This window comes from Pinus tabuliformis, chromosome 4_1 (assembly GCF_031772625.1).
Source record: "Pinus tabuliformis cultivar Carrire ecotype Pingquan chromosome 4_1, CPIR1, whole genome shotgun sequence".
In the NCBI taxonomy this organism is placed as follows: domain Eukaryota; kingdom Viridiplantae; phylum Streptophyta; class Pinopsida; order Pinales; family Pinaceae; genus Pinus; species Pinus tabuliformis.
This window is the reverse complement of record NC_142303.1, coordinates 952,243,138-952,256,843: the sequence shown is the minus strand read 5'-3', so window position 1 is coordinate 952,256,843 and position 13,706 is coordinate 952,243,138. Positions and strand designations below refer to the sequence as shown.

The 13,706-nt window shown below is 29.8% G+C and overlaps 1 protein-coding gene across 1 annotated transcript; it reads right to left on the bottom strand.

Annotated features, from left to right (window-relative positions):
- Positions 1–6,011: 6,011 nt before the first annotated feature.
- On the bottom strand, positions 6,012–7,029 carry LOC149179304 (uncharacterized). Its single transcript, XM_089423808.1, has 2 exons — positions 6,711–7,029; positions 6,012–6,569 (listed from the first exon to the last, which is right to left on the bottom strand). Exons 1-2 carry the CDS (start codon positions 6,907–6,909, stop codon positions 6,238–6,240), a joined length of 531 nt encoding a protein of 176 aa, XP_089279934.1. The 5' UTR covers positions 6,910–7,029; the 3' UTR covers positions 6,012–6,237.
- Between the last annotated feature and the right edge of the window lie 6,677 nt (positions 7,030–13,706).

Below are 13,706 nucleotides of genomic sequence, written 5' to 3'. Positions count from 1 at the left end.
TTGCATCATCAAATGTGTGATTAAATGACCTAATTAAATGGACAATGGTAATGATGTAAGATTACAACAAAGAACTTTATATTAGTACGCTACAACAATGGTTGTTATGTTATGTGACTTATTCCGTTTCTAACGTTAGTCTATGTAATGTGATGATTTTATCTAACAGTCGGTTAAGGAATGTGGAATAAATGATTTGGAATGTTACTTGCTAGTAATTTCCATAGAAATTTTCTAGTCCTATTTATTTTCACACAAGGTTTACTGGAAATGTTACATATTGAAAATATCATCGGTTAACATATATGGTATAACAAGAATATGTTAGCATCCATCCTACTTGTTCAATATTTTTGAACTAAAGAATGATTATTTTAACACTTTTGAATGGAAGATGCTTTTTTTTATAAATAAAATATAGAGATGAAATTTAACTTATTCTTTTAATATATATTAAATAGGAAAATAATAATATTTTCCTTTTCTTAATTGTAATAATGAATATCAATTTTAAGTTATTATTTTCTTACAAAAATGATGAATATAGCTCTAATGAGCTCCATAGTGAAACGGGTCGTTGGGCAGTTCCTAAATCACCATGGATGGAAAGGTTCTGCCATCTCTGTGAGAATACGAACATCGAGGATGCAAATCACTTCCTCTTAGAATGCCCTGCGTACAGCCACATTAGATCTCAGTTTCAAAATCTTTGTTGCAATACTAACCTTCCTAGCCTTTTATGTTGTCAAAATTACAGTGAGCTCGCAAGGCTTATCTCAACGCTTTTTGAGCATATGAATAAATCTTAAATCAAACTAAATAATTTGTTTCTATGCCCCGCATACAACCACATTAGATCTCAGTTTCAAAATCTTTGTTGCAATACTGACCTTCCATGGATGGAAAGGTTCTGCCATCTCTGTGAGAATACGAACATCGAGGATGAAAATCACTTCCTCTTAGAATGCCCTGCGTACAGCCACATTAGATCTCAGTTTCAAAATCTTTGTTGCAATACTAACCTTCCTAGCCTTTTACGTTGTCAAAATTACAGTGAGCTCGTGAGGCTTATCTCAAAGCTTTTTGAGCATATGAATAAATCTTAAATCAAACTAAATCATTCGTTTTTATGCCCCGCGTACAACCACATTAGATCTCAGTTTCAAAATCTTTGTTGCAATACTGACCTTCCTAGCCTTTTACGTTGTCAAAATTATAATGAGCTCGGGAGGCTTCTCTCCAAGCTTTTTGAGCATAGGAATAAATCTTAAATCAAACTAAATAATTCGTTTCTTTAGGTCCAATAGACCAAAGTTTGGTCTCATTGGAGGTTAACCATCATGGTCATAAAGAACAAAAATAAAATGTGATTAACTGATAATTTTTTCGTTAAGTGAGTTCATTTTCCTTTTCAAATAAATGATTTTAGATTTTTTTGGGGAAGGTGGTATTGATATTGGCCATGGACTATTTACAAATTAAAAATTTTCATAGTAAAGTGGGGTAAATTTTCACTGTTAAAAATCTTATTACATGTTTTTTTAAATGTATTATCTTAAATCATGGGAAGACCTATCATAGCTCATTTATATATATGTTTAACTCATATGTTATTTCTTTTTATAATCAATAATAGTAATACTTTAAAATAAAATTTTAAAGTATAAATAATTTCTATGATTTTTAAATTTTGTTAATAATTTTTAAGTATAAATAATTTGCATGATTTTTTAATTTTTGTTAATGATTTTTATGGTTCTTCAGATTTATTAATTTAGTAAGTGTTTTGATGGTTAGCATGAATTAATACTTATCAATATTTATAATCCATTTAATTTATATAATTCCTCTAATAATACATTGAAAAAACATAAAAGAAAATAAATTTGAAGCATTTAGAAAAAAAATTGTCATATAATATTTTAAATAATATTTATAAAAGAATATATATAATATAATCTTAATTAAAATTTAAATGAAAATGTAATTTTTAATTTAAAATGTGAAAATATATATATATAATATATTCTTCAATTTTAAATGAAATTATAATTTTTAGTTATTTAAAATGTATTTTTACGCACACCCTACGGTTCAAAATTCTAATTGTTTATCTAATTTGAAACCAAAAAGAATTAGACCATGGACATTTGAAATAAAATATCTCTTATCAAAGTTTTCGGAAGTGCTCAGGACAAAAATGGCCATGCTAAAGTATTTGACCTTCACATACCCTCAAAATTATGTGGTTAGCATAACAAAAAGCAGGTCTATCATCAGCATGCCAAAAAGCGGTCAGTACGTTTACACAGGTAACGCCGTAAAAAGGACAGTAGAGTGAACAGGTACATCATCAACCTACCAAAAAGAGGTCAGAACGTTTACACGAGTAACGCCGTCATGAACGGGATAATTGAAAATGTTTAGTCTAATAATTATGTTTTTTTGTTTTAAAAGTTTTGGAAATTTTCATATTTTGGAAAAATTTAGTAGAGATTTTTTTCGAATTCATGTAAATTTTGTTAAATTTCATATTTTTAAGTGTTTTAGAGGTTTTTTTAAAGTGCAGAATCTATTTCTACCATTAAAATATGATTTTTTGAAATTTTTTATCCAGATTCTGATCACTTTTAATCTTTTAGGCAATTTCTCGGTCTCCATAAATTACTCCATTGAAAATTTAAATGAACCAAATATTGCCCCGGCACAATAAAGGTTGAATCCAGCTTGGCGATGAACTTAAAAAGAGATGGGAAGACTCAGGCAGATAAAATGGAAAAGTCCCTGAATGGACTTAAAAGAGAGATGGGAAGACTCACGGAGATAAAATCGAGAATTCAGTGAACTGAGTTGCAAAGGTAGAATATCCATATCCATTGATTTTAATTTACTTATTTTTCAATTTTCAGGTACAATAATATTTTTTAGATATAATAATTTTTATTTTCTATTCTTGATATAATAATTTAATTTTTTTATATGTTATTTTTTATTTTTTTATTAATGGATAATATTTTTTAAATAAGTATTTCAATTTTGTATTTAGAAATTCAAATATGGTTGTTATTTCTGTTATTTTTTTTAAGGGGTTGATATATCTTTATCAATTTATTAAATTTTCAATATTAATTTTTTTATTTTAATTATTTTTCATAATTTTTTATTTCAATATTAATTTTTTTATTTTAATTATTTTTTATAATTTTTTATATTTAATTACTATAAATTTTGAAATTATTAGAATATATATTATTTTATATTCATTTTTAATTATCATTTTAAAGATTAAATCTTTCAAATTGTATTCATTTTTTAAATAAGTTATATTTCATTTTTATAATTTAACTTAGGCAAAATTATTTTAACTATTCAAAAAAGAATAGCAATATATAATTTTTGTTTTTATACCAAAAATCTTTTCTGAAGTGTATACATACAAAAATTAATCAAATATTAATTATACTCTTTATATGAAATAATATAAATCTGGGACAAAACTAAAGTTCGATGTGATTGAAGTAATAGTGAATGCTTTCACTATGATCACTTTTAGATTTATGCATGTTTTGATCTCTATAACATATAAGCTGAATTTGACTTGCAAATTTAGATTTGTGATTGTTTTAATCTTTAATAATCTTTATGTCAAATAACATAAATTAGGGATAAATATAAAGTTTGATTTGATTGAAGTAATGGTGAGTGCTTTCACTATGGTCACGTTTCGGTGTATTTTTTATCTCTATACCATGTATTATAAACTGAATTTAACTTGCAAATTTAGATTTGTGATTGTTTTAATCTCTAATACTCAACATAAAATTTGATGTAATTGAAGTAATGGTGAGTGCTTTCACTATCATCACTTTTATCTCTATACCATGTATTATAAGTTAAATTTAACTTGCAAAAATAGATTTGCAATTGTTTTAATCTCTACTGTGATTTATGTCAAATAACATAAATTAAGGGCAAACATAAAGCTCTATACAATTAAAGTAATAGTGATTACTTTTATTATAGTCACTTTTAAATTTATGCTTATTTTAATCTCTACACCATATATTATAAGCTAAATTTAACTTATACATTAAATAACATAAATCAAAGATAAACATAAAATTTAATCTGATTGAAATATTGATGAGTGCTTTCACTATTATCACATTAAAATCTATCCTAGTTTTAATCTCCATATTATAAGCTGAATTTAACATGCAAATTTAGATGCAAATTTATATTTGTTTAAACAGCTAGTTTTTGAAAAATAATTTTAAATAATGATATTAGTTTATTAATTTGAAAAATAATTTTTAAATAATGATATTAGTTTATTAATTTATTAAAAATTATTAATAAATAATCGCTGTATTAAACTGCTAGTTTTTGAAAAATAATATTTAAATTGATTTATTAAAACCAAATATTACTAGTTTTTGAAAAATAATATTTAAATTATGATATTATTTAAATTTATTAAAAACAAATATTAATAAGTAACGGCAATATTAAACAATTAATTTTTCTTATATCTTATTTTTTTCTATTAATAGAATAATTTTAATTTTGTTGTATAATACTTTCAATTTTTTTTCTATTAATAGAATAATTTTAATTTTCTTGTATAATACTTTCAATTTTTTTTATTAATAGATAATATTTCTTAAATAAGTATTTCAATTTTGTATTTAAGAGTTCAAATATTTTTGTTATTTTTTTTTATAGATAAGATGATATATCTTTATCATTCCCTTTACATTAATTTATAAATTTTTCAATACTATTTTTTAATTAATTAATTTTGATATTTAATTAGTATAATTTTGAAATTATTATAATATATATTATTTTAGATTTGTCTTTAACAATAGTTTTAAGTATTAAATCTTTCAAATTACATTTACTTTTAAATAAGTCATATTTCACATAAATATGATTGGTTTTTATAATTTAATTCCATCAAAATTACTTACTACTCAAAAAATAATAACAATATATAATTCTTGTTTTTATACACAAAAAAAAGAAGCTCTTATGACATATGTATATATAGAAAAATTAATCAAATATTAATTATACTTTTTATGTGAAATAACATAAATCTGGGACAAAAATAAAGTTTGATGTGATTGAAGTAATAGTGAATGCTTTCACTGTGGTCACTTTTAGATTTATGCATGTTTTGATCTCTATAACATATAAGCTGAATTTAACTTGGAAATTTAGATTTTTGATTGTTTTAACGTCTAATAATCTTTATGTCAAATAACATAAATCAGGGAGAAACATAAAGTTTGATCTGATTGAAGTAATGGTGAGTGCTTTCACTATGTTCACTTTTAAATGTATGTTTTGATTTCTATATCATGTATTATAAGTTAAATTTAATTTGCAAATTTAAATTTGTGATTGTTTTAATCTCTAATACTCAACATAAAATTTGATGTAATTGCAGTAATGGTGATTGCTTTCACTATCATTACTTTAGATTTATACCTGTTTTGATCTCTATACCATATTTTATAAGTTAAATTTAACCTACAAATATAGATTTGCAATTGTTTTAATCTCTACTACAATTTATGTCAAATAACATAAATTAAAGACAAACATAAAATTCTACATACTTAAAATAATAGGACTACTTTTATTATCGTCACTTTCAAATTTATGCTTATTTTAATCTCTACATCATATATTATAAGCTAAATTTAACTTATACATTAAGTAACATAAATCAAAGACAAACATAAAATTTGATCAGATTGTAATATTGAGCTGAATTTAACATGCAAATTTAGATTTGTTATTATCTTAATCTCTATAACATAAGCTAAATTTAACTTATTCATAGAAGTGAGAGTAAGTTTTTTACTCATTCCTATCCTTAAAATTCCTAAATATCTTTTCTCTAATATTCTCGACACCCTTTGAATTTTTATGACTGATGCTGTGAGCATGGCATTGATCTAAATTTTAGAATTTATATTTACTGTTATCTGTTCGTCGTTTTGTGACTATTCAAACGAGACGGTACGAGTTGTCTTTCAAGGTAGTCATATCTTTTATTTTGTCATTGTCCAAACACCTGACAGGATAAGTAGTTTGTCATTGTCCAAACAGCTGGCAGGATAAGTAGAATCAGAGAGGTGTCGGGAGCTACAGAAATATGGAAGTGTTCTATGGGATAATTCACTGAATGATGTTTGTTGGTGTTTTTGGATGGTCTTGCAAACCCTACAGATCAAATGCTTTGGTCAGAAACTCCATAGCCAATGCGCTGTAAGGTGCCAAGACTTGAAAGAATTGAAAGAGGAGAATCAGCACAAATGTGGTGACACTCACCGATATCAAAGCCAAAGTGGCTATGGCGAGGGCGGGTCTGGTGTTATACAACATGTTCTGCAACCATAGCAGAAATTTACAAACGTCTGAAGCATAAGTAACAGACCAGTCCTTCTCCCACTTCATCCAGTGCTGTGGAGGCAAGTGATTTGCTTCCTGCATTCTCAACTCCTGAATCCGTTTTCTCAGCACTATCATCTCCGCGTCCACTCTCCTTGGATCACCTGCAATGCCATGTTATTTAAAAGAAACGTCAAAATAAAATTTGGATTTTGCACTCACACACAGCTAGAGATAGAGGCGGTGCTTGCTTAAGTATTTATTCATGGAAAATATAAATCTGGAAAGTGGCCACGTTAAAGTACCTGAGCCGAACTGGCCTCCGCCAGTGCTGGAAGCTCTAACGGCAACACTTCTTGTGAAGATCCTGTACTGAATTTGGGAATTAGGTTGCGATGTCTTACGAAGTAATTTTTCCATTTTTGTTTCAAGATGCGATAACCCACATAGACTCTCTGCTGCCCCGCTAACTGTGGCAATGGCAGAAACAGCTCTTCCATCCATAGTTCTATCCAGGGGTAAATATTACTTTACTCGGGTTGATTGAATATTAATTTACTCGGATGGATTGATTGATGAGAAGAATATTAAAAGAAAATAAATAAAAATGAGTTCCAGTAATGTAGGGACAGTAAGGAGAAGTGCATTGGTGAATTGAATTGGAGTAGAATATATTTATAAGTAACCATTAGCTTTCAACTATTGTCTCAGTCTGCATCATCGGCATTTCTTGGACCAGTACTCACGTGGAAGTAAGGGTCTCTGCATACCCGGTCTTTACACGCTCCCCATAGTTGTTCCTCACCACTCATTCCTTCGTTGAAGATTGAGACAATACCTGAAAAACGACCAATAATACGCATTAGCTTTCAACTATTGTCTCAGTCTGCATCATCGGCATTTCTTCGACCAGTACTCACGTGGAAGGAAGGGTCTCTGCAGACCCGGTCTTTACACGCTCCCCATAGTTGTTCCTCACCAGTCATTCCTTCGTTGAAGATTGAGACACTACCTGAAAAACGACAAATAATACGCGCTTTCCTCCGGTCAAATTTAGTACGATGTTGCGGAGTGAAAATAATGATATGAAAAATGTGTTCAATACTCAAATCAAACACTTTGGACGTACTCCAAAACAAATTTTTGATATCAAACCCACATTGATTCCACTTTTTTGGTTGGCTGAGCATACATTGAACCATATGATGTATTAAACATCACAGTTATAAATCGACTTTCATTCAATTCATGAAGAAAAGTTCACAATGATCGTCGACTTAATGTACCGTTTGAACACTACTTTACAAATATTTGAATTCAAAGTTTAATTTAAACTCTTGAATATTATTTTGCAGTTTATTTGGCTCTTTATTTTATTAAAAGCTATATATTTATACTTTGGTATATAATAAAAATATTAAAGTATATAATAAAAATAAATTTTTTTTTTCAAGCTCGGGTGGGACTCTCCGATTTACATGTCTATTATGTACCCCTCTACGGGGGAAGGGTAGCCCAAGATTTGAACCCAAGACTTCCGGTTCGGTGAGACTTCATTTCCTCGGCCCTTGCCGTTGAGCTACCCCATGTGAACAAAGTATATAATAAAAATATTAAAATAAATATCATTAGTAATTAAGTTTATAGCAATCTATAAAATATTATAATATATATATTTTTAAATGCTTGTCACTATTCATAAAGATTATATTCAACTTGTGCACACTTAATGGATTTAAACCTAGTTCAAATATTATGTAATAGGTCATTCAACTTTATAATGTATCCTTATTACTTATTCACTTTTGTTGAATTAACTTAAAAAAAAATTAGCAAAGATGTTGATTTAGTTTATGGTTTCAAACTTTCAAGGTAATTTTTTATTTTTTATTTATATTACACAACAATCATATTATATTTATTTCACTATTTATTTTATTGAAAATTATATATTTATAAATAACGCCGCATAGTTTGCATTTCCTACAGTGTAGTTTAATAAAATATTTTAATGTCATGATGTGTTATATGTACTCCAAACAATAATAAAATTGTAAAATAAGTTATATGAATATTTGTTTAACTTTTTATTTATTAATTTTTTAATATATTTAAACATGTTTTGTTAGATAAAAGCTATATATATATATATATATCTATATATATATATATATATATATATATAATTGACATTGAAGAGAATGATAACAAGTTAATAATTATTTATTTAATATTGAATGATGACAATTTTTTTATATAGTGCTCATATTATAGTACACATGTCATGTCATTAGAGTATAGATTGATATAATGAGAGTTGTACAAATCGTACACATGTTATTTTTACATATTTTTTCAAGTTTATATTTTTTAAATTATTTTTTTGTAAATTAAAAAATAAAACCCATAGAAATGGTCTATTCAATACTTTCCACCAATGAGAAAATGGAATTTTTGAATTTAATTACAAACCATTTGTGTTTATGGTACACAGTAATTAATATATAATGTTATTTTTAAAATTATTTATATTTATTTTATATAGTGATTAGTGATATAGTACTTAGTAATTAATAATAAAGTACACAAAAGTCAATTTTTACCATCACTATATAATAAGAGGGGAGACATTTCAACCAATTATATTTGAGATAAATAGAAATAAATTTTATTTAAAAATAATAAATTTAATTTCATAATGTTAAACTTTGAATAGATTTTAAATTTTTTTAGTCAAAACAAAACTAATTGCAAGTCAATGAAAATTTAAATACGTTATATCCTAGTATAATAAAAAACATTAAAATAAATATGGTTTTAATAAAATTAAATAATAAAATTTTATACTACCTATAAAATAACAATATATATTTTTCCATAAATGTGGTAGTGTTCATAAAGATTCTATTCAACCTTAGCATAGTTCATGGATTTAAACCTACTTTTCCAAGCCTATTTTCCAATAGGCCATTCATCATAATGTTTTATAAAACAACAGTTATTTATTTTTATTAAATTAAAAAAGATAAAATAAAAATATTATGATTTCAAAGAAAATAATATATAAATTTAATTTAATTTAATTAATTATATATAAATTAAATTAATTCTATTATTTTATGAGTTTTTTAAGAAATAATATTATTTTTTAAAAATGTATTTATGTTATAATTGTATGTAAGTTGTTTACATTATTCTTCTTGTCATGGATTCATCTTTTTTCTAGTAGTAGCCAATGTATTCATGAAATTCTTTGAGTCTCTAGTCTTAGACAACTTTTATTTAAAACCTAAATGTTATAAGTGATTTGTTGATGATATCTTCACTCTTTGGTCCTATGGCATCTTTGCTTTATATCCCCATGGAAATGGAAGTTGACAACTCCTTTTAATTTCTTAAAATTCTCGTGTATAAACTTTGGGACGACTCCCTCTCCTATCAAGTCTAACAAAAAAAGATTCATACTAATAGATACACTCATACCCATTCCCATCACCACCCTACTCAAAATATTGTCATTCTTAAGACCATAGTGACTTGAGCCATTCACAATTTTGATCCCCATAACTTTAAAAAGCAATGCCTCATCCTAAGCAAGTCCCTCCAAACCAATGGCTACTCTTCTTCTCTGATCAAAAAGTGTTTCACTCAGTCCTCTATTGTAAACCCAAAACCAATTCTTTAGCTCCTCCCTTAACTAAAATAACACTTCCTTACATTCAAGGTGTCACTAACAATATTTCCAAAATCTCGCGGAAAAGGAATATTCAAATATCTTTCAAATCTTGGACTACCCTCAGATAAACATTTAAATCCACTTAAGAAAAAAATGATCCCTATATCGCTCTAGAGTCTATGAAATCCCTCTATCTTGTAGAAAGTATTACATATGCCAAACAAGTAGATTCTTTAAAGCCCATATCAAAGAACACATTGCTAACAATATCCATAACTCGTTCTCCAAATTGGTCATTGTCAAGAACTCTCACAACACCAAGAACCTCATTTTCTTTGAACTCTTACATTTGTTCTCTTCCACACTACCCAACGCATCACGCAAGCCATTGAAATAAAAAAGAATTCTAACCATTCTAACCAAGGAGATGTATTTAAACATAATTAGTCATGGTAACTCACTATCCACGATATCTCGTAAACATTCTTCTAACTCCACCCATATTTAACCTATTTTCTTTTAATCTCTTTTGATAATTAGCTTTAATTATATTTTATTAATTCTTTAGATTTTTTCTTTGTAACCCTAATTCAAATATTAAATTAGAAAAATAAAGATATTATTAATAATATTATTTTTAGTGTTGGAATTTATAGAAAAGAACTATGTAGTGGATTTTATTCCTCCAACGTTTTTTTCACTATCCATCAACGCTGCGAAAGCTTGATGTGTAAATGAGTGTATAACAGTATTCTAAAAAGTAATAGTATTAGATTAGGTTATATATATATATATATTTAGAATTATATTATAATATTTTATAGTAAGTTTATCTATTTGGATTTTCTTATGGATGTGGCGGTCACTTAATGTCTCTGAACTACTTTCAAAAAAAGTTATAACTTTTCTTAATATTAATAATAATTAATATTAATATTATTGTATTTACTACTATTATTAATAATATATACTTAGTAACAATTATAATATTATTACTAATTATTAATCTATATAATAGAAAACATTTTTCAAATAATATTGTCCCTCTATTATTCAATCTGTCCTTCTTTTATAACCTTAGAATTAATATTAATAATTGATTTATATTGAACTTGGTATCTATATTAATATTAATAATATCAAAAATTTGAAATATCAATTTTATTATTAATAATATTTAATAACAATTAATAATATAAATGAATAACAATGTTTTTTTTCTACAAGTGGGAAAACCTGTCATAACTTAGTTGTCAAAACAACTGTTGGCTTGAGGGGGCCTGACCCAGGTTCAGTGTTAGTTAGCCAAACAAATCCCTACACTACTGGCCCTTTCAGCATCAACTCGCAGAGTGCGGACTGAAGTCTCACCCGAAGTAGTATGGGGGGATGCTGGAACCAAGTTTCTGCACCCTTGAGATGGATGTGATGTCAGTTTATTCCAACTATACCTGCCTACGCGCAGGTTGCTTGACCCTCTGTTCGTCCTTCAGCACATTTACGAAACGGTACAATCGGCTTTCACGCAGCGCTGACCTGGGGTTGATATGCTTTCGCGCTGCTAGGGCAGCGAACTATGATATTTTCTTAACTACGTTAAGTATCTTACTTATCTTATTAATAGATCTTAGTTAGCTTCATGTAAACAGATGTTCTTACTTGCGTTCACTTAACTAATACAATTATACACATACGCGCATCATATAAGCATTAGAAGTGAAATCCATACCCAATATAAAAAAATGCATAAACATGAAATAAATACGCATAAATGATAGAAAAATTCTCTTTATTAATACTTCAATATGATTACAGACTCGACTCGCCCTGCGCACTCAACTGCAGGGGTCCGCGCACTCAGCTGCGGACTTCTAGGCCTTTGTGCACTCAGCTGTAGAGCCTCTACCTACACTACGACCCAAAAATTAGGCTTACACTTCAAAGCTATCTCTCATACATCATTGATTATCCATGATTGATGCCTACTTATACAATTCCATGGTTCGCAAAACATGGGTACATCTCTTACAACCGACATTACATTATAAAAATAAGGGTAGACAAACCTGTGACTCTTTAACATCAATGCGCTCCGCACCCACAAAATGCAGCGCGTTTACATTTGTATTACAAACTTGGACCAAAATATGGGCTCTAAGCCCCAAAACTGCCCTTGGGGGATCCCACACCCAACAGGTCCCTAACACAAACATCATGACTCACCCTCGAGTCACTTTGTAGCTGCGAAGATCTTAGCGCGAATACCTCCCAACTCTATTTGGATCCCTGCAACTTTGGCAGTGCACTGAGCAGCCACCTGCTGGACTTCTTCCATGTGTTGGTCGGTGACTGCTGCCCTGAATCCTCTGCTGATTTGTTTGCAATTGCACGAGCTTTGCTTCAATGGAGGCTGTAATGGTATAAGCCTCGCTGACCCATGGTTGTAGGCGTGCTTTTAATAACACTTCTTTGTGCCGAGCGGCATCCACCTGTTCCCTGAGTGCCTTTGCCTGCTCCATCTGTGCAAGCCTTTGTGTAATGGAAACAGTCTGCACGATCCCTTTTACCTCGTCGTACCTCTATTTTATCTCACGCGCCTTTGTCTCTAGGCGCTCTACATTCGGTTCCTCCTGCAGGGTGGTTAGGACCTTGAATGACTATTCAAAGAGTTGCATGCAGTCTATCATTGCATTGTCAATCGTCGTGATTGCTGTTGCAACCACAGTGGTGCGCTATTCTCTCACCTCTGGCGGTGTTGAAGGCTAAGCCCTCAACAAAAAATCTACTATCTGGAGGTTAAGATCTAGTTGAACCCTAGCCATCTCTGCTCTTGCATTGCAACCCTGTGGCTAAGTTACAGACGCGCACCTCCACTAGTTCTTCTGCCTGAATGTCCAACTCCGGGACCATTTGGCAGGTTTCCTCCAGAAGCTGCATTATCTGTTTGTTTTGCTCCACTTCCTCATTGCGCTACATGCCTAACTTCTCAATGTTGATGTGCTTCTCGCTCATTACATGTAGAGCATGACTCTCCCTGGCCTTGAGTTTTGCAATGACTCCATCCTGTAAGAGGTAGAGCGTCTCCCGAGGGAGCATAGCCATGTTCAACCCTACCCCTTTCAAACTGCTCACCATGGGTCTGCAGTCTCTTGCTCTGTAGTAAGTGCCCCATATGGTAGCACTATCGTGTTGGTCACCCTTGTGCGCAACATCTCTTCGACAGCTGAAGTGCTGACTACGAGGCTGGTGGACACTACGCTAACCTGTGCATTGCAAACCTACAACTCCTGCAACTCTATCCGAAGAGCCCCCAATACCAATTGTTGTTGTTCCTCGAACTGTTGGAGGGCCTCCGCGGTGACATCCCTCACCGTTTTGTCGATATCATGCAAATCCCCCTCAGTGAGGGTGATTGGGTCGAAAGATGTCTTCGCTGCCTTTGTTTTCTTTCGTGGCATTGTTTTCTCTCATGGTCGCGGATGCTTGAGCTGGGTGAACGTCATCTGTGGGTCTGCGCCACCTTGTTCTGTGTCTATCTCTGGTTTGGGCGAAGGTGATTTTTGTCCTTCGCGCTCTTCTTGTCCTATTTTTTGCTGCTATTCTGCCAACTTCGCAGCGTCGCGCG

Bases quoted from the DNA above. Each gene is read 5' to 3' on its own strand.
- LOC149179304 (XM_089423808.1), bottom strand. From the start codon at position 6,909: ATGGATGGAAGAGCTGTTTCTGCCATTGCCACAGTTAGCGGGGCAGCA. The intron at 6,570-6,710 runs GTACTTTAACGT...ATGGCATTGCAG, and splicing joins CGGAGGCCAGTTCGGCTCAG to GTGATCCAAGGAGAGTGGAC.